Source organism: Bombina bombina, chromosome 1 (genome assembly GCF_027579735.1).
Source record: "Bombina bombina isolate aBomBom1 chromosome 1, aBomBom1.pri, whole genome shotgun sequence".
In the NCBI taxonomy this organism is placed as follows: domain Eukaryota; kingdom Metazoa; phylum Chordata; class Amphibia; order Anura; family Bombinatoridae; genus Bombina; species Bombina bombina.
The window spans coordinates 741723121-741745971 of record NC_069499.1 but is presented as its reverse complement, the minus strand read 5'-3'; the positions used below and the strand labels follow the sequence as shown (position 1 = coordinate 741745971).

General features: G+C 37.7%; 1 protein-coding gene across 1 annotated transcript in view; it reads left to right on the top strand.

Annotated features, from left to right (window-relative positions):
• The window catches only part of GPC4 (glypican 4), a 214228-nt gene that overhangs the window by 153978 nt on the left and 37399 nt on the right, over positions 1–22851 (top strand). The window contains exon 4 of the mRNA XM_053699263.1: positions 2921–3086. Coding sequence (XP_053555238.1) covers positions 2921–3086 — 166 coding nt within the window. The remainder of the gene's footprint in view (positions 1–2920; positions 3087–22851) is intronic.

Genomic DNA, 22851 nt, shown 5'->3' with positions numbered 1-22851 from the left:
TGTAGAATTGCTGCCTTTTCTAGGTGTATTTCTATGACCCTATAAAAAAACTACTGTACCAAGTAAGAATTTAGCAGTGTTTTATTAGTCTCTAAAGAAAAAAACAATAATTTGCTTCAGAACCAGGAGTGAAGCAGGGAACTGTAAACCAAGTAAAACGTGCCAGTACTTAGGGAAATCTTGCTTGCAAAAGGATAATAAAGATTGATTTATTTTACATACACTTACTCACACATAGTACAACAATCCCTCTGAATATAAATGACATAAAAATAAAAAAAAAGGTGTGACATGAATACCCAAACTCTGTGATTAGGAGGGAACAATCTGTGTCTTTGTTTAAAGAACAATACAGAGTTTAGCAGGTGGGGCCTGGTTAATGACCTGCAGCAAGTCCTTAGTAAGATAAGTTGTAAAAGGCAAATTTATGCTTCATAAACATGTCAAAGAAGATAAGGTAACTTGATTGGCCCATTCAGATACTGAAAGTTTAACTGTGTTCAACTACAGTTTAATATATTTATTAGTTTGTCTTCTGTTAGCAGTTTTAGCTAATAATTAACCTTTTTTTTCCCCTTCTTTGAAAGGTTATAAAACCCATTTCAGTGGATAAGAACAACCCAAGCAGAATTGATGGTGTCTGGGTAACTCTCGCACAAAGCTTGTGTTGATATAAAGGAACGTGTGTGTGTATACATTACTACCTTACCATATTGTATTACGATTGCTATTTTCTCTCAGCTTCCAGATAATATGTATAGAAACCCACTATTTCTAGAGATATTCCGTTTTATTTTCTTACCCTCCCAACCCTGTCAGGTTTACAGCTGTTTCTACCAGTAGGACAGAGCTGTATGTTTGTGGTTTCCTGATTCTAGAAGGGTCTAGCTACCCCATAACTGTCATCAGTGGTCAGGAGGGCCCCTATATACGCCCCTTTAACTTCAGAATGTCTACAGACAAACTGCTTTTCAAGACCCCCATAGCAACGGTTGGACATTAGGGTGTGAGTGTGTGTCAGGTCTCTTACATCGTTGATTTCTTTGCTGGATATTTTCTTGTATCATATTCATTTTCTGTTCTTGACAGTCTATATGGTTTATGGAGGGTTTTGTAAGGTCATAGGCTCTGAAATGTCTTTATTGTACTGCATTTTAAAGAGCTCTGAATAAATATTTTGTTTATAATCACCGCCGCCCCCTGACATCCTACACGATCGGGCTGATTGACACCCCCTGCTATGCAATGATAAATGCTGACAGCATTTATTGATGTGTGGTGGACATAATGCGCTACATCGTATCATGTCCGCTCACACTTTCGTAAATCAGCCCCATGGGCCCTATAGGCTCTATAGCCATATTCCTGTTTTGTACAGTTATTAACCCACTATTGAAAGCTTCCTTCCTTTAGTTTTCATTTCTACCTAACTGGTTCTTCATGCCATCTTCTTATTCCTTCATCATTATTCAAACTATTTGTGAACCTAAGAGCGAGACACATTTAGTCCAGTTTGTAAGTGAAATTGTTGAATGTATCACGTTAGAAGATGGAGTCCTTTAACTAAGTCATTCTTGGCCTGGAATCTACTCAGGTCATCGTCACTCTGTGGTTGTTTGGAAATAGATCTTGTGATGTTAGAGGAAAAGCAAGTGCTGGGCCAGAACCAATAATCTTTGTGCAGAGTCTGCTGAATTTCTGCTTGATCCATTTAATATGAAGCAGTATACTTACCAGGCAGTATTAAAAGAAAGTAAACAAATTATTATTATTATTCTTTATTTATAAAGCGCTAACAGATTCTGCATACCTAGGTAGGCTAGTGGGCAGCAATGCACTACTGGGAGCTATCTGGTGATTAGCTGTGTTCAGCTATCTCCCAGTAGTGCATTGTTGCTCTGCAGCTGACGTTAACTATGTGTTTAACCACTTTGTACATATGCAATCAACAGTTAAATAATAAAATGCTCTAACACTTAAGAGCGTTTGGGCAAAACCATGTTCAACATGCTTATTTCATATGTATGATATTTTTTTTACTTCTGCTGAACATTTCCCTGCTTTTCACATCTCTTTGTGATACATCTTTGTTTTTAATACAACCTGTAGTTTCTTTTAACAATCATTATTAGTGATGCACCGAAATGGAAATTCTGGGCCGAAACCTGAAAATCCGGGATGCACTTGGCCGAAAACCAAAACTAATCCTGAAAATGTATTTTTTTTTTTTGCATAATTAGAGCCAATAAAAAAAACCACACTTTTATTGAAAGTAACACACTAAAATTGGACAAAAATATCTTAAAACAATAATATGATACGCAATAATTTTACCAAGAAATATAAAAAAAAAATAGGCAGGCAAAAATGCCATTTTCGGCCAAAATGTTTCTGTGACCAAAATGTTGGTGCATCCCTACTTAAAACAATTATAAATATCCATATACTGTATTATTCTTCATTTAGTTCTATGTAACAGAATCATATTTAACAGGGTTTTTTTTTTTACCAATTATCAAAATAAAATTCAGCCGAAACTTTCTGCCGTCGAAATTTTCGGTGCATCCCTAATCATTATTATGAGTGCTGCAGGAATGCAGACTGGTAACAGATTTTTTTTTTTTTTTTTTTTTTTTATATATTAATAATTCTTTGAGAACTTTCAAAAGGTAAAGAATGCTGATTTGTCCTGTTAATATGGTAATCTATTCATGTGATTCACAATGCAGTTCTCAGCTTCTCCCGAGTACATTAACACTGTGCACTAAAATGCTTTATACCCATAAAAAAAGATTCCAGTTCTGTGTAAACTGAGTCTTAGATGATGTTGTCAGAATAAATTAGGGAACACATTTATTTTTTAAATGTTTTTTGTTGCACTAAAAGATCAATGATATTAATGCATTCTTTCTCCCTATAGGTAAATCCTACACCTCATTGTGTACGAGCAATAATGAAAATGACATACTGTCCTTACTGTCGTGGGCTTGTTACTGTAAAGCCATGCAATAACTACTGTATGAATGTAATGAGGGGCTGCCTCGCCAATCCCGGAGACCTTGATACAGAGTGGAACAACTTCATAGGTACTTTTTTTTTTTTTTTCTCTCCTTGTATATGTTGGCAGAAAAAGGGAAAACCTAAAATGCCACAGTTAACATAACTAATAATTCCAACAGCTCTTTCTGTGTAAGTCCCATTGGATAATTAGTGTTGCAAAATTTTATAAAGAGTGAAAGTATTTTGCTGTAACTACACAAGTGGTTCTGACAGTCCTTACATTCTGTTTTTTATTTGCTTTTACGCAGTGTTAATAATTTGAAGAAGCTATACTAGAAAACTAGATATATCTTAAAGGCACATTAAAGTCCTCTCTTTTTCTATCTATCTACACTGTAGCTTAAAGGGGCAGTGTACTGTAAAATAGTTTTCCCCTTAATCTGTTACTGGTGATTTGTTTTGCCAACTGCAGAGTAACATGTATGAGAAATGGTTCTTTTTTGTAAATTAAATAGCCGTATTTGCTCCTTGAAACCACAAATGCTGAAATAAAGTAAAAAGAGCTATTTGTAAATTGTTTAATATACTCCAGCAGGTAAAATGAATCCTCGGAAACGAGTTTAAGGGGAGAATTTTTTTTTTTGGGGGGGGGAAATGTCCCTTTCAGGTAAAACAAATATTTGGCACCACATTGATGAAAGAAGGCCTCTTGCAAACAGTGAAAGTAATGTGCATATCTATTGTCAGTCTGACCACAATTCCCAGGGATACTTGACTCCCATTTTGAAGCTAAGGGGGGCACCACAGGAAACTCTTCCTGTTTTGCTCTCCTGCTTCAACTTCTTGATGCAGTGAGTTAACAAAATGAGTAGAGTTTAGTAGTCAGTTCTCATTACACTCAACACAGGAGTCAAGTATCCCTGTAAAGAGCAATGATTGGAACCAGGCAGTGACTTTGAGAAATGAATACAGGAAGTGGCTGTGGAGGACTATGGGAACTTTTTTTAAGCTTAACTTTAGGATCATGCTGATCTCTTTTGTGCAGAAGTTTTGTAGATACTCTGTGGGGCAATGAGAGAAACAGAAGCACGTGCAGTGTGGGACCTACTGCATACATTTATTTAACCTCTGGACCTAAGTTTTGTTTGATAGAATCATATTTATCCGATACTGTCGTCCTGTTGTGTTGATACTTTTGTGTGCACCGAATGCTCCATAAAGGAGTATGAACAGAACCATCTTTTTCCCAGTGGTGTAGTTTTTATGGGAACCACAGTCATTTTATAAGGAACATTAAAGTTAAAATTAAACGTTAAATGTATTGGATCATGAAGTTTTAAACAACTTACCAATTTACGTCTTAGCAGTTTTGCTTAGCTCTCATGGTATCCTCTTTTTTTTTTTTTTTTTTTTTTAAATAATTTTTATTGAGGTTGTAAATGCAATGTAACAGATAAGTGGTTATACAGATACCAGAAACTTAGGTAGAGAGAGAAGAACATAGCGACCGCTTTAACCAAAACATATAATCATAACTGTTACATCACAAAAATACTGAATATGTTTTAGAAAAACCTCACATTTTCTATTTTTTAATCAAGGAACAACAAGAATCCTATGAATATAGGCCTGTGGAAATATACATTGAATATGTGATAAAAGTTGTTAAGGAATTTCCTAAGTTCTTAGAAATAGAGTAGAAACCATCATAATTAGTTCCGTTGTAAGAAAATCTACCTGAATAGAAAATTTATGTTAGAACAAAAAGTCTTCATAAGAACCCAAAGAAGTACAGTAAACAAACAACAAGCTGTGACTCGTAATAAAAAAAACTAAAAAGTATGGATACAAGCACATCTGAGCCACCTAGATCTGGGTAACTGGTCGGGGGGGGGGGGGGGGGGGGGAGTTAAAGGGACAGTCTACCATAGAATTGTTATTGTTTTAAAAGATAGATAATCCCTTTATTACCCATTCCCCAGTTTTGCAGAACCAACACAGTTAAATGAATATACTTTTTACCTCTGTGATTACCTTGTATCTAGGAACCTTCTTCCAGCCCCCTGATCACGTGACTGTTTATTATCTATTGTCTTAAAGGGACAGTTTACTCAAAAATTCTCTCCCCTTTAATTTGTTCCCAATGATCCACTTTACCTGCTGGAGTGTATTAAATTGTTTACAAGTAGCTCCTTCACCCTTATATTGGCATTTGAAATTGTTAATTTAGCATGTGGTATCCCCACCTATTCTGAAAGTTTGTGGCCGCGCGTACCAGCTATAGCTAAGCTTTGTAAACACAGCCAGCAGAAGAAATTACACTCCCAGTGTGATAAAGCAAAGATAAGGTAATAAAATGTTGATTTTCCATTGTTCTCTCAAAGTACTGGTGATTGTTTTAAGGACAGATATAAGATAAAGAAGCAGGTATATGTGCACAATGTGATACAGTAATGAGATCTGATTATACCTACAAGCTCAACCTATTTTATTAGACTGTGGCTTCAAAACACAAAATCAGAGCTTTAATATACAGAAATAAACCTTAAAAAGCTAATTTTCATACATTTTTTACTCTGCAGTTGGTAAAAAAAAGCAATTGTAAACACATTAAGGGAAAAACTATTTTACCGTATACTGTCCCTTTAAATTTATCATTGTGTTGTGCTAAATCTTAAATAACCCCCTGTGCCTGAACACAGTGTTATCTATATGGCCCACGTGTACTTTCAGTCTCTTTGTGTTGAAAAGAGATTTAAAAAGCATGTGATAAGAGGCAGCCCTCAAAGGCTTAGAAATTAGCATATGAGCCTACCTATGTTTAGTTTAAACTAAGAATACCAAGAGAAAAAAGCAAATTTGATGATAAAAGTAAATTGGAAAGTCGATTAAAATTAAAAGTCCTATCTGAATAATGAAAGTTTAATTTATACTTGACTGTCCCTTTAATGCGGTATGTTTTGCGGTAAACCGCACTATAGGACCCTAGACACATTCCCCTAGTGCCAGGGCTCTATATAGGGGGGGAGGAGCTTGGCGATTAATCGTGTAGCATAACAAGGATACACCTAAATTCTCTAGAGACTTTAAAAAACCTTATTTAGCCCATTAGAGCATATCAAAACTTATGAGGGGATCAACCATTATATAAGGTTTCAGCCTATGCTATCCTTTCTTAAAAGGACATTAAACTCTTTGAGATTGTAATATAAAATGATAAATTGTGTATGTATGTATGTGTGTGTGTGTGTGTGTGTATATATATATATATATATTAAAAAAAACAACTTTGCAGTATACCATTATTTATTTGTCTCCTTTTCCTATAATTCCATTCTGAAATTGTGAGCTTTTCAGTTCCTGTTAGAAATGGAAATGCAGAACACGGTTATATTCCACCCAGCCATTGGCTGCACACTACTGTATTTATAACTGTCCCTAATTGGTCACAGCAGAGATGGTAACCTAAGTTGCAATATGGCAGCTCCCCTTGTTTTATAGACACTAAAACTTTACACTTATTTAAACTAATGAAACTTTAAAAAATACATCTATATGCTATTCACATACTAATTTTGAAATGCAAAATACATATTTGCATAATCTCTGCTACCCATGATGCAAGTGTAATAAGTAAGTGGGCCAGTTTAATCCCTTTAATTCATTTGTAAATCTGACAGTGAGAGCTACTGAATACACATGCTCTCAGTGAAGTTTGCCCTTATCTATAGGAAATTCTCTGCCTTTTACACTGTGCTCAGGGGTGTCGGCTAGACCCCTGCCCTGGGTAGCAGGATTTACAAAGAAAGCAAATTTCAAGGGTAGACTAAGGCATAATGCCTTCCCAGTCTTATGCTATCCAAATATTTTATTCATTATTTTATTAGAAATCTCTCCACTCTGGATATAGTATGGGTGGTTGACTCTTCCATGTGTCCCTGGCCCTTGGTTATGAGCTAAAATTGGAGGTGGTGATTGGTCCGGTAGCAGCCAATTACCCATTGCCTAGGGCAGCACAAAAAAATGTTCATGCTTGGGGAGCATCTGCCAAACTGTTAACAACATTTTATCAGGGTTGGGTTTAATAGCTGCTGCTGTAGTCATGGAACCAGTTCTTTTTTAAAGGGACAACTTAGCATTTAGTTTTATCACTAACTACCCTGAAAATCTGTGTTCAACCCCCTGCAAATGAGTTAAATGCATAGATAAAGAGTAGTAAAGTCTTATTGGTGCGCAAATAAGAATCCCTTGCACAAACGCCTATCTGCTCCCAAAAACAGATATATTCAAAGAAAATAGAAAACAAGTTACAGTCTGGTGAAGGTGCGCTAACAGCAACGGGAAATTAAAATATGACTGAATGTTTATACTAGTCAGAACAAATCACACTTTGTATAAAATTATAGGAAATTTTGGGTTACAAATATAAACATTTATTGTAATAAACACAAATTCTCAATAGTGCAAATCTATGACCGGTCATATAAAATCTAAAAAACTGTCCTAATAAAATCCTAATGGATTATAAAAATCGCAAAACCATATATAATTGATATAATTCAGTCGGATGGGACAATGGTTTCTAAACCCAGTGTAAAACTTCTTGCAGAACAAGGTGAACACAAATGTATAATGGTGCACCACTCCTGGATATATAAAATTAGACTTTTCACCATTCCATGTAATGAAAAAGATGATGTGCGTTATATATTGCACATATATCCCAAAAAGTCAAACTGTTGGTTAAAGGTGTCGATTGTGTTTTAATCCGTTATACAATGCTGTCCTGTATAATAATTTGGAATCCTTCTGGTGTGTCTCTCATATGTTAACACAGGGTAACAAGTTTACCAAACGTGATAGCGTGTATTAATGGGCCGTGTGTGTCTGCCATACTATCGGGCTGCTATACCTCTAAGTGCCTACCTGTTCGTTTGTGGGCATACCTCATCCACTCACCGGATGGCACAGGTATCTTTGCAGGTCCACAGATAGACAACCATCAACGCATTTCACCACTTATCATGGCTTGAGAAAGCCACGATAAGTGGTGAAACGCGTTGATGGATGTCTCAAGGACACATACAGAAGTCTGTTTTACCTTATCTACCTAAAAGGACTAAGGATTACAATGGATTGCACCGGCACTACTTTTTTCCATAACATACAGCATACTTTGCGTAGAGTTGAAGATCCTTAATCCGGCCGGATCTACTTTTCGAAGGGAACGGACGTGCGTGTGACGTCACCGACTATCTGTGGAGCTGCAAAGATACCTGCGCCATCCGGTGAGTGGACGAGGTATACCCACAAACGAACAGGTAGGCACTTAGAGGTATAGCAGGCCGATAGTACGCCAGACACACACGGCCCATTAATACACGCTATCACGTTTGGTAAACTTGTTACCCTGTGTTAACATATGAGAGACACACCAGAAGGATTCCAAGTTATTATACAGTACAGCATTGTATAACGGACTAAAACACAATCGACACCTTTAACCAACAGTTTGACTTTTGGGATATATGTGCAATATATAACGCACATCATCTTTTTCATTACATGGAATGGTGAAAAGTCTCATTTTATATATCCAGGAGTGGTGCACCATTATACATTTGTGTTCACCTTGTTCTGCAAGAAGTTTCACACTGGGTTTAGAAACCATTGTCCCATCCGACTGAATTATATCAATTATATATGGTTTTGCGAGTTTTTTAGATTTTATATGACCAGTCATAGATTTGCACTATTGAGAATTTGTGTTTATTACAATAAATGTTTATGTATGTAACCCAAAATTTCCTATAATTTTATACAAAGTGTGATTTGTTCTGACTAGTATAAACATTCAGTCATATTTTAATTTCCCGTTGCTGTTAGCGCACCTTCACCAGACTGTAACTTGTTTTCTAAATGCATAGATAAAGTACTGCTCTGCAGCCGCAAAGAGTTGCTGGTTCAGATTGGAAGCTGCTACTTACACAGCTAGGTAATGTTACTAGCGCTGCGGATTGGATCAGCAGCAGTTTCATGTGAAACTCCCAAGCATAATTTTGCCTATGTGTTTAACCCATATCCAGGGGGGGTTACATATAGATATGCAGGATGAATAGTGATGAAATTAAATGTTCTAACCAATGAGAGCATTTTTTTTTCTTTTCACTATGTTAACCCTTTATTATCACACATTGCTTTTTTATATAGTATCCATATAGTATAGCAGGTTGCATGATTTATGAAAATCTGTTTCTATTTCTCAGCTGATGGTGTAAATCTAATTTAAATTGGCTGATCAATGAATAAATTCTAATGTAAATATTTTGTCACCCTTTTTGGTAGGAGAATGTTTCTGGTTGATTGACAGACTTTTTTGTTTTTTTCTAAAGCTTATTGTCTGAAGAATGAGATCGCCCTCAGGTGGCTTGAGCTGTTACTGACTGAGTTGACAAAGTCACATAAGCACTTTTTTATTTAACAAATGTAGCACAAGGAAAGAGAGATTTAATTATACTGTGGAGTAGTATTTCATTATATGGATAAATTAATCCATGTGGTATAAATGTTTACCGTATAAAGGGCAGTACTGTGCTTCAATTGAACCCTTTAAGGAAGCAGAATGCTACAGTGTAAAGAGACCATTATAGAGAAAATAGGGATTGCTTACAAATCCATTTGTACCTTTATTTTTTTATTTTTAAATGCATTCATAAAGGGAGATAACCATATATTCAATTGCTAAACTAATTTATATCATGGTTAAAAAAAAAAAAAAACTAAACCCTAAAAGGGCAATTGCTATTAAAAAAAGGTTATTATGCTTTTTGTTTTTTATTAATGTTGAGTGTATCACTATCAAGCAATAGAGCTGTGTCCTTGATAGCCCGTGACCAATCAGCACTTAGGGGTAAGTGCAAAATATGCATTTCCTGTTAGTCTTAATGTTTTCAAACAGCTTTAATTTAACCCCTTTTCATGCAACAAATGTTTAACATGTCCAAAGGGGCATTCTAATGAAAACAATGTCATGCTCTAATTAATTGGAACATGCCATTTTAGAATTACTGACCCTAGTTAACTAAGTGTTTACCCCCCCCATACACACACACACACAGGTTAAACACATAGGTAAATTCATGTTGAGAGGACTTATGTATTGCAGCTTCCTATGAGGACATAGCTAGTCAGCCAATTAGGAGTGGATTCAAACGACCCAGCCAGTTGATGGCTACGTGATTTGACTTTTATGTTATAATGTCCTTTTTTAAATAATGTTTTATATACATTATATTTTCTATTTCTCTTGTAAGGTGTATCCAGTCCATTGGTTCATCCATTACTTGTGGGATATTCTCTTTCCCAACAGGAAGCTGCAAGAGGATCACCCACAGCAGAGCTGTCTATATAGCGCCTCCCCTAACTGCCACCTCCCAGTCATTCTCTTGCAGCTCTCAACAAGAGAAGTAGCTAGAGAGATGTGGTGCATTAATGTAGTTTATCTTCAATCAAAAGTTTATTATTTTCAAATGGTACCGGAGTTGTACTATTTTAGTCTCAGGCAGAAAGTTGAAGAAGAGTCTGCCTGTGGTTTTTTGATGATCTTAGCGGTTTGTAACTAAGTTCCACTGCTGTTCTCACACATAACTGAAGAGATGGGTTACTTCAGCTGGGGGAATAGCGTGCAGGGTCTCCTGCTCTGAGGTATGTGCAGTTTTAAATTTTTCTAGAGAGATGATAAGCTAGAAAATGCTGACAATACCGGATTTATTTAAGGTAAGCCTGATTACAGTGATTTAATAACGACTGGTATCATGCTTGCTGTAAAGGGTAATATTTTTGTTATTTACTCTCATTACTGAATAGATATAACGTTTGCTTGAGGTATATAAACATTTATTACAAATTGGTGATAAAACTTTATTCTGGGGCCCAGTTTTTCCACATGGCTGACTAGATTTTGCCTAGGGATAGTTTTTTAAGACCCTCTCACTGTGAATACAGGTTGGGAGGGGCCTATTTTCGCGCCTAAATTGCGCAGTAGTTTTTGCAGCTTGAGACATCCAGCTTCCCTGAAGGAGTCCTCTTAACATATAGGACCTCTCTAAAGGGTTTTTGTGCCTTCCAAAGTCGTTGTATGGGCAGGTAGGAGCCACAGTAGAGCTGTGGCAGTTGGTTCTGACTGTTTAAAAACGTTTATCATTTTTTTTATCCGGTTTTGAAACAAAGGGGTTAATCATCCATTTGCAAGTGGGTGCAATGCTATTTCAGTCTATTATACACACTGTAAAAAGTTATCACCAGAAGAAATTGACAAGGAGGAAGTTATGCCGACTAACTCTCCCCACGTGTTAGAACCTATAAATCCCGCTCAGGGGACGCCAAGTACATCTAGCGCGCCCATTGCGTATACCTTGCAAGACATGGTGGCAGTTATGAATCATACCCTTACAGAGGTATTATCTAAACTGCCAGGATTGCAAGGAAAGCGAGACAGCTCTGGGACTAGAATAAATACAGAGCTCTCTGACACTTTAGGGGCTATGTCTGATACACCCTCACAATGTACTGAAGCTGAAGCAGGGGAGCTTCAATCTGTGGGTGATTTTTTTCTGATTCAGGGAAGATACTTCAACCTGATTCTGATATGTCTACATTTAAATTTAAGCTTGAGCACCTCCGCATATTGCTCAGGGAGGTCTTAGCAACTCTGGACGACTGTGACACTATTGTAGTCCCAGAGAAATTATGTAGATTGGATAAATACTATGCAGTACCTACTTATACTGATGTTTTTCCAATCCCTAAGAGGTTTTCTGAAATTATTACTAAGGAATGGGATAGACCAGGTGTACCGTTCTCTCCCCCTCCTGTTTTTAAAAAGATGTTTCCAATAGACGCTGCTACACAGGACTTATGGCAGACGGTCCCTAAGGTGGAGGGTGCAGTTTCTACTCTAGCTAAGCGTACCACTATCCCTGTCGAGGACAGTTGTGCTTTTCTAGATCCAGTGGACAAAAAATTAGAGGGTTACCTTAAGAAAATTTTTATTCAACAAGGTTTTATTCTCCAGCCTCTTGCATGCATTGCCCCAGTCACTGCTGCTGCGGCTTTCTGGTTTGAGTCTCTAGAGGAGGCTCTACAGGTTGAAACCCCGTTGGAAGATATTATTGACAAGCTTAAGGCTCTTAAGCTAGCCAATTAATTTGTTTCTGACGCCGTTGTTCATTTAACCAAGCTAACGGCTAAAAATTCAGGTTTTGCTATTCAGGCGCGTAGAGCGCTATGGTTTAAATCCTGGTCAGCTGACGTGACTTCAAAGTCTAAACTTCTCAACATTCCCTTCAAAGGACAGACCCTATTCGGGCCTGGACTGAAGGAGATCATTTCTGACATCATTGGAGGAAAAGGTCACGCCCTTCCTCAAGATAGGTCCAACAAATTAAGGACCAAACAGTCTAGTTTTCGACCCTTTCGAAACTTCAAGAGTGGCGCAGCTTCAACTTCCTATAACACAAAACAAGAGGGAACTTTTGCCCAGTCTAAGTCAGTCTGGAGACCTAACCAGGCTTGGAACAAGGGGAAACAGGCCGAAAAGCCTACTGCTGCCTCTAAGACAGCATGAAGGAGCAGCCCCCTATCAGGAAACGGATCTAGTAGGGGGAAGACTCTCTCTCTTTGCCCAGGCTTGGGCAAGAGATGTCCAGGATCCCTGGGCATTGGAAATTGTGTCCAAGGGTTATCTTCTGGAATTCAAAACCTCTCCGCCAAAAGGGAGATTTTTTCTATCACATTTATCTGCAAACCAGATAAAGAGAGAGGCATTCTTACATTGTGTTCAAGGCCTCCTAGTTATGGGAGTGATCCACCCAGTTCCGCAGGAGGAACAGGGGCAGGTCTTCTATTCAAATCTGTTTGTAGTTCCCAAGAAAGAGGGAACATTCAGACCAATCTTAGATCTCAAGATCTTAAACAAATTTCTCAGAGTCCCATCCTTCAAGATGGAGACTATTCGAACCATCCTTCCTTTGATCCAGGAGGGTCAATATATGACTACCGTAGACTTAAAGGATGCTTATCTTCACATCCCGATACACAAAGATCATCATTGTTTTCTCAGGTTTGCCTTTCTAGACAGGCACTACCAGTTTGTGGCTCTTCCCTTCGGGTTGGCCATGGCACCAAGAATCTTTACAAAGGTTCTAGGGTCTCTCCTAGCGGTCCTAAGACCGCAGGGTATAGCAGTAGCCCCTTACTTAGACGACATTCTGATACAGGCGTCGACTTTTCAAATCGCCAGGTCCCATACAGACATTGTTCTGGCATTTCTGAGGTCCCATGGGTGGAAGGTGAACGAAGAAAAGAGTTCTCTATCCCCTCTCACAAAAGTTTCATTCCTAGGGACTCTGATAGATTCGGTAGAAATGAAGATTTACCTAACGAAGGCCAGATTGTCAAAACTTCTAGACTCTTGCCATGTTCTTTATTCCACTTCTCGTCCTTCAGTGGCTCAGTGTATGGAAGTAATCGGTTTAATGGTAGCGGCAATGGACATAGTACCGTTTGCCCGCCTACATCTCAGACCGCTGCAACTTTGCATGCTCAGTCAGTGGAATGGGGATTACACAGATTTGTCCCCTCTACTAAATCTGGATCAAGAAACCAGGGATTCTCTTCTCTGGTGGCTATCTCGGGTCCATCTGTCCAAGGGGATGAGCTTCCGCAGGCCAGATTGGACTATAGTAACGACAGATGCCAGCCTTCTGGGCTGGGGTGCAGTCTGGAACTCCCTGAAGGCTCAGGGCTCGTGGACTCAGGAGGAGGCACTCCTTCCGATAAACATTCTGGAACTAAGAGTGATATTTAATGCTCTTCAGGCTTGGCCTCAGCTAGCTGCGGTCAGGTTCATCAGATTTCAGTTGGACAACATCACGACTGTAGCCTATATCAACCATCAGGGGGGAACAAGGAGCCCCCTGGCAATGTTGGAGGTTTCAAAGATAATTCTATGGGCAGAGGTTCACTCTTGCCATCTCTCAGCTATCCATATCCCAGGAGTAGAGAACTGGGAGGCGGATTTTCTAAGTCGGCAGACTTTTCATCTGGGGGAGTGGGAACTCCATCCAGAGGTATTTGCCCAGCTGATTCAACTATGGGGCAAACCAGAACTGGATCTCATGGCATCTCGTCAGAACGCCAAACTTCCTTGTTACGGGTCCAGGTCAAGGGATCCCCAGGCAGCGCTGATAGATGCTCTAGCAGCGCCCTGGTCCTTCAGCCTGGCTTATGTGTTTCCACCATTTCCTCTGCTCCCTCGTCTGATTGCCAAGATGAAGCAGGAGAGAGCTTCTGTGATTTTGATAGCTCCTGCGTGGCCACGCAGGACTTGGTATGCAGATCTGGTGGACATGTCATCCTTTCCACTATGGACTCTGCCGCTGAGGCAGGACCTTCTACTTCAAGGTCCTTTCAAACATCCAAATCTAATTTCTCTGCGTCTGACTGCTTGGAGATTGAATGCTTGATTTTATCAAAGCGTGGTTTTTCCGAGTCGGTCATTGATACCTTAATTCAGGCTCGAAAGCCTGTCACCAGGAAAATCTATCATAAGATATGGTGTAAATATCTTCATTGGTGTGAATCCAAGGGTTACTCATGGAGTAAAGTCAGGATTCCCAGGATATTATCTTTTCTCCAAGAAGGATTGGAGAAAGGATTGTCAGCTAGTTCCTTAAAGGGACAGATTTCTGCTCTGTCCTTTTGCACAAGCGTCTGGCGGATGTTCCAGACGTTCAGGCGTTTTGTCAGGCTTTAGTTGGAATCAAGCCTGTGTTTAAACCTGTTGCTCCGCCATGGAGTTTAAATTTAGTTCTTAAAGTTTTTCAAGGGGTTCCGCTTGAACCTCTGCATTCCATAGATATCAAGCTTTTATCTTGGAAAGTTCTGTTTTTGGTAGCTATCTCTTCGGCTCGAAGAGTTTGAGTTATCTGCCTTGCAGTGTGATTCCCCTTATCTGATCTTCCATGCAGATAAGGTAGTATTGCGTACCAAACCTGGGTTTCTTCCTAAGGTCTAATAAGAATATCAATCAGGAGATTGTTGTTCCGTCACTGTGTCCTAATCTTCTTCAAAGAAGGAACGTTTATTACACAATCTTTACGTGGTTCGTGCTTTAAAGTTTTATTTACAAGCTACTAAAGATTTTCGTCAAACATCTGCATTGTTTGTTGTCTACTCTGGACAGAGGAAAGGCCAAAAGGCTTCAGCAACTTCTTTCTTTTTGGTTAAGAAGTATAATCCGCTTAGCTTATGAGACTGCTGACCAGCAGCCTCCTGAAAGAATTACAGCTCATTCCACTAGAGCGGTGGCTTCCACACTGGCTTTTAAAAATGAGGCTTCTGTTGAACAGATTTGTAAGGCGGCGACTTGGTCTTCGCTTCATACTTTTTCTAAATTCTACAAATTTGCTTCTTCGGAGGCTATTTTTGGGAGAAAGGTCTTATAGGCAGTGGTGCCTTCCGTTTAAGCGCCTGCTTTGTCCCTCCCTTCATCCGTGTCCTATAGCTTTGGTATTGTTATCCCACAAGTAATGGATGAATCCGTGGACTGGATACACCTTACAAGAGAAAACAAAATTTATGCTTACCTGATAAATTTATTTCTCTTGTGGTGTATCCAGTCCACGGCCCGCCCTGTCATTTTAAGGCAGGTGTTTTTTATTTTTAAACTACAGTCACCACTGCACCCTATAGTTTCTCCTTTCTCTTGCTTGTCTTCGGTCGAATAACTGGGAGGTGGCAGTTAGGGGAGGAGCTATATAGACAGCTCTGCTGTGGGTGATCCTCTTGCAGCTTCCTGTTGGGAAGGAGAATATCCCACAAGTAATGGATGAATCCGTGGACTGGATATACCAAAAGAGAAGTAAATTTATCAGGTAAGCATACATTTTGTTTTAATGTTCCTTTAATGTTTGGCCAAATAATTATTTAGAATATTATGAAACTTTCTGCATGACTCGTTACCCATGGACCCATTCCTCTGTTGCTTAATTACAAAGTTTTACATATTGACTATTAAATCATATTTAAAGGGACATTAAACACTTTATGATGATAATATAAAATGATAAAAATTGTATATATATAAAAAAACTCTGCAATATGCTTTCATTATATATTTTGTCCCCTCTTCCTGTAATTCCACTCTGAAATTGTGAAATTTTCAGTTCCTGTTAGAAATGGAAATGCAGAACACTGTTATATTCCACACAGACATTGGCTGCACACTCTAGTGACCTTTTTAAAACTGTCCCACATTGGCCACAGCAGAGAAGGTAACCTCAGTTACAACATGGAAGGTCCCATTGTTTTATAGACAATAAAACTTTACACTTATTTTGTCAATATTTAAACAGCTAATGAAACTTTAAAAAATAAATCTATATGTTATTCTCAGACTAATCCTTTCTTTGACTGCATCATTTCGAGAATTTGTTTAGTGTTTAATGTCCCTTTAAAGATTTCTGCACACTGACTAGATTTTCTCCCAGAAAATAAATAAAGTCTAAAATAAAGGAATCACATAGTTACAGGATAGTTGATTAATTACTTTATTTGTAAGTATTCTAATCCCTATAAAATGTTACTTGCTTTGTCCCGAAATGTATTATTATTATTATTATTATTATTATTGATCAGTGGATCTATTATGAACCAATTTGACTATTATAGCACTCACTTTTTTTAAACATTTAAAGGGACATTAAAATCAAAATTAAACTTTCATTATTTAGATATAGCATGTCATTTTTAAACATTGTTCCAATTTTACTTCTGTCATCAAATTTGCTTCGTTTTCTTGGTATTCTTTGTTGAATAGTAAATCTAGGTAGGCTGATAGGAGCTTAGAAGTGTGCTCATGTCTTAAGCAGTCTATGCAATTTGGGTTTACAACTATATATAACATTGTTATAAACATTGTTGTAAACACTGCTACCAGGTAGCAAAGACACATGCACGCTCCTAAACCCATCTAGGATTACTCTTTAACAAAGGCTACCAGCAAGCAAAATTGGTAATAGAAGTAAATTGGAAAGTTATTTAGCATTTTTGTGTTCTATCTAATTATATTATTTATTAATAAAGTCAGTCTTAAAGGGACAGTCCACACCTTAGTCATCTTAAAGTCAAATAGCCTCCTGCATCCCTTTCTATATCAGGCAGCAGAAAGGTAAAACAAAATATTTTAAAATTAATATTATTTCTGACCACTTTGAAAATCTGCCAAGCTCCGCCTACTGATGGCATCATGATCTGGGCTACATCTAGGCATTCTGCTGAATAGCATTGACAGTCTGTTAGATCCATCTAGGGAGCCTTTTGTGATTGGAAGCAATATGCAGTACAGATAGGTATGTCAAGTGGACAGAGCTCGGCAGCCATATCATAATGGCCAGAAACAATATTCATTTTAAAATAACTTTTTTACTGTTCCTGCTGCATGATATAGAAAATGTGTAGGAGGCTATTTGCAGCTTAATCTAAGGTAAGACTTTAAGATGACTAAGGTGTAGACTTTCCCTTTAAGTCTGATTTTACTCTCTTTCTCTCTCTCTCTCTCTCTCTCTCTCTCTCTCTCTCTCCCCCCCCCCCCCCCCCCCACACTGTCTGGTTGTATCTCTTTAGATTTCTTTATTTTCAATAAAAAAATTAAATCAGTATATTTCTGTTACAAACAGAAAGAAAAACACATGTATCATATCCTGCTTATTAAAGGGATATTAAACAATATGAGATTGTAAGCTGCTGCAAAACTGTAACGTCTGACATTTTAAGAATAGTTTTAATTTCCACCCGTTTATATACAAATGTATTTTAGAAGTATAGTTGCTTGCACGCAAGACCAAGCTCCACTTATCCATATTAATTTGAAATATCTGTCCTTTAGGTCTTTTTGATATGATCGCATGACTATTATCCCATTTTTATAGGTGACTCAAGCCAGCTGGATGTTCGTCCAAAAAAAATACTGTCGCTGATATGCGCACTGTGTGTGTATTTTTTTAATGAGCTCTTTTCCCTTTGCATTCTATCTGCTACAGTTGAATATATTCTTCTGGGCCAATTATTACACTTTTTATCTTTTATAGCTCACTTTGGCAGCTCAGCTGGGGGCCAAATGCATTTTCTGTACTGCTAGTCAAAAGCAGAAAACTGCATTCCTTAGCTCTGATACATTTAACGCCATGGCACCAACAGTAACAAAAGCCCCAATTGGTACAGAATTCCCATGCTCTTGTGTATGGCCTGGATAGCTCTGCATCTACAAAGACACCAAACAGCCTGAAGAATTGGGGTTTGTGTTTCCTTTCAGTCTTTCACAAACACATTATTGATCTCGGGGCTTTTCCTGACCACTAAGGGAATACACAGTTACAAGATTAAATGATGCCCTCCTGTGTGAAACTCAGCTCACAAACTATTTCTAATTTGCACCTTTTTAAATTTGTCAGCATTATATATAAATAAATACAAATGGATATATATTTTTCCCGCTAACCCACATTCCATAAGTGCTAGAGAACACATTTTTGCTCCTATTATTTATCAGGCCCTCGTTTGCGGACACATCAAAAGACTTTCTCCCTCCTGTATAACAATGGTATATTCATACCAGTAGCCTTTTGCTTGGGGATTTGAAGCAACTTTTTATTGAAAGCCATCACAAAAAGTCTGACTCTGTTGTTTTATTACATTTTCCTCCCTTCAACAAAATATGCATTTAGTCAGATTCCTGTCTGCAGGTCAGATCAATTGAATTCCACAGTGAGAAGCTTTGTCATTCCCTTTCAGAGTTGGTGAAATGCAGGGAAAGGAACAGCTTTCTTACAATTTACTTTTGCCTAGTGGCCTGGAGCATTTTTTTTGTTTGTTATTATATATTCTTAGCATTTTTGTGTTTACTTTTGTTGCCCTATACAACTAGTAATGGAGTCATTTGGTGTATATTGTTATATACAATATAGTGTATGTAGACTCTTTCTCTCTCTCTCTCTCTCTCTCTCTCTCTCTCTGTGTGTGTCTCTCTCTCTGTGTGTGTCTCTCTCTCTGTGTGTGTCTCTCTCTCTGTGTGTGTCTCTCTCTCTCTCTCTCGTTTTTTCTCTTTTATTTAATTGTTAAATATCAAAAACAATTATTTAATTAGCTAAAGGGATAGGAAAGAGACACCTTTTAAATTCACTTCTGTTTTCAAATGTGCTTTGTTCTTTTGGTATCCCTTGTTGAAAAATAATACGCACATATCCTACACTAGTGGCAGCTAGCTGCTGATTGGTGCCTACACATATTTGTCTCATGTGATTGGCTGACTAGATGTGTTTAGCTAGCTGCCAGTAGTGCAAATATGTTCCTTCATGATAGGATAACAAGATAATGAAGCAAATAAAATAATAGAAGTAAATTGGGAAGTTAAAATTGTATGCTCTGTCTAAATCATTAAAGAAAATGTTCGGGTTTCCTGTCCCTTTAATTTCTGTGTTTTACATAAACCTACTAATCGTTGTTGGAACTGAATAAGTGTAGCTTCTCAACTCAAAAGAAATGTCTGTTAATAAGTAGCCATGTGGCCTCTTTAGAGGTAAGTTACCCACAAAACTTTCCTGATCTTCAGTTCATTAATGTATGAATTTCTGCCAGCGTAGATTTCCGGCATTCACTGAATGTACAGTTTGCATTGGAGGCCCACTGGCCAGTGCTCACAAAGTAGCCTTTGATTAGAAATGTGCAAACTGGTATTAATATGTGATCAACAGTCTACCCTTATACATATTCAGCTTTCTCATATCTGCACACAGACTACATTTGTACTTCAAGTAACTATTTTAAAATTATTATTAAATAATGTCTCCATAGAATTTTTTTCTTTTTAATATTAATCATTATAAGCAGCTCTTTCTTTATTAAGAGGCTCAACCAATGAAATCCAGGATCTTGCAATAACATTTTATAAATCAAACTAATTATATGTATAAGGTTGGCACTGGCATTTCTGCTTAAAAGGACACTAAAGTCAAAATTTTCGCTATTCAGGTACATGCAGTTTTAAGACACTTTCCAATTTACGTCTTTTTACATACACTTTTTCTGGGGAACAAGATTATACTGAGCATGTGCACAAGATCACAGGGTAAACGTATACTAGTCTGTGATTGGCTGATGTCTGTCACATGATACAGGGTTCCGGAAAATGGGAGAAAAAATACATTTGTCAGGAAACAAAATCTACTGCTTATTTGAAATTCAGTGTGTTACTACATTGTCTTTTTATTATGTACTTGTTAATTATGTGATTCAATTGCTTTGAGGGGTCCTTAAAAGGGACATGAAGCAGATTGAGATTGGCATGTAATATTTAAATTAATAATTAAAATTACTATGCAAAATTCTCTCATAATTTTGTCCCTTCCTTTTAATTTAACTCAAGTTTCATATTTCCTTTAAGAATTGGATTTGCAGACTGCACAAACCTAACAATTCTATACTATTCACAACCATTGTTTGATGACTCTGGTAACTTTTCTTTTAGCTGTTCTCAAAGGGACAGTCTACACCAGAATTTTTAATTGTTTAAAAATATAGATAATCCCTTTATTACCCATTCCCCCAGTTTTGCATAACCAACATTTATATTACTATACTTTTTACCTCTGCTAACTGCCCCCAATCTAAGTTATTTTGACAGACTTACATTTAAGCCAATCTGTGCTGACTCCTATGTAACCCCACGGGCATGAGCGCAATGTTATCTATATGGCTAACGTGAACTAACACCCTCTAGCTGTTTAAAATAAAGCAAATTTGATGATAAAAGTAAATTGGAAAGTTGTTTAAAATGACATGCCCTATCTGAACCATGGAAGTTTCATTTTGATTGAACTGTCTCTTTAATTGACCTTGACAGAGGAGATTTTAAAAAAGGAAAGCAAGGTTACAACATGACCGTAACACAACAATCAAGATTGTCAACAGTGACTCTTACTCTAGGAACTAAGTATTCCTTTACGGTAAATTTTAACAGTAAAATATTGCAGACAGCTGGGGATCAATGAGAGTGCTTCTCATACCAATACATCACAGTATTATGAGGACGATTATGAGTTGCTATTTGCTGACCATTTCACCTTTTTGTATCCATGTGTGTGCTTTCTATGTGGAACTTTTTAAATAGACGCCAAAGGTGTAAATAAAGTATATATATTTTTAATTTGTCTCGCAGCCGGTGCTCCTTTCTACGTTCCTATTTTGTTACAACATGACCGTACCTATAACTTTAATGGAATATAAAATTGTACATTTTTTTCTTTAACAACTAACATATATTTTTGCTTTCTATACATATTAAAGGGACAGTCTAGGCAAAAAATAAACTTTCATGATTCAGATAGGGCATGCAATTTTAAACAACTTTCCAATTTACTTGTATCATCAAATTTGCTTTGTTCTTCTGGCATTCTTTGTTGAGTTATACCTAGGTAGGCTCAAACTGATTTCTAAGCAGTGGAAGGCCGCCTCTTTGCTCAGTGCATTTTGACAGTTTTTCACAGTTAGACAGCACTAGTTCACGTGGGCCATATAGATAACATTGTGCTCACACCTGTGTAGTTACCTAGGAGTCAGCACTGTTTGGCTAAAATGCAATTCTGTCAAAAGAACTGAGATAAGGGGGCAGTCTGTGGAGGCTTAGATACAAGGTAATCACAGAGGTAAAATATGTATTAATATAATAGTGTTGGTTATGCAAAACTGGGGAATGGGTAATAAAGGGATTATCTATGTTTTAAACAATAAAAAAAATTCAAGTAGACTGTCCCTTTAATGTTTAGTGTTTTATGTCACTTTAAACTAAAAGGCCAAATGCCTAAATGGTCTTCATAGATTCTTCAATATGGAAAATGTCGGGCTATATTTGTCTATATGCAGTGCATTGGCAACTGCCTGGTGTACTTTTTCACCTTCCCTACTGGTCCAGCGATATAAATTTGCAGTATCCTCATTGTCCTCATACATTCTGTGTTTTCTGCACCTGACTGCCCTGTATGGCCAATCGGAATCAGCTAGGGAATGCAAAGACTTTAACAATTGTCAGGCAAGAAACTTCTACGTTGAAAATGAAGTGCCTAGCCTGTTTATAGGGGTGCTAAGGTATACATATACCCCTCTTTTACTGAATGAAGCTTCCCTGAACACAGATGAGGATGCAAACACCGATCATAGACTATTGAGAACAATAAAGTCCTTTTCTTCTGTTAAGTGTGATCAGTCCACGGGTCATCATTACTTGTGGGATATTATCTGCTCCCCTACAGGAAGTGCAAGAGGATTCACCCAGCAGAGTTGCTATATAGCTCCTCCCCTCTACGTCACCTCCAGTCATTCTCTTGCACCCAGCAACTAGATAGGTCGTGTGAGAGGACTATGGTGATTATACTTAGTTTTATATCTTCAATCAAAAGTTTGTTATTTTAAAATAACACCGGAGTGTGTTATTACCTCTCTGGCAGAGTTTGAGGAAGAATCTACCAGAGTTTTGCTATGATTTTAGCCGGAGTAGTTAAGATCATATTGCTGTTCTCGGCCATCTGAGGAGTGAGGTAAACTTCAGATCAGGGGACAGCGGGCAGATGAATCTGCATAGAGGTATGTAGCAGTTTTTATTTTCTGACAATGGAATTGATGAGAAAATCCTGCCATACCGATATAATGTCATGTATGTATACTTTACACTTCAGTATTCTGGGAGAATGGTACTTCACTAGAATTACACTGTAAGAAGTACATTAAGCTGTTTAATAA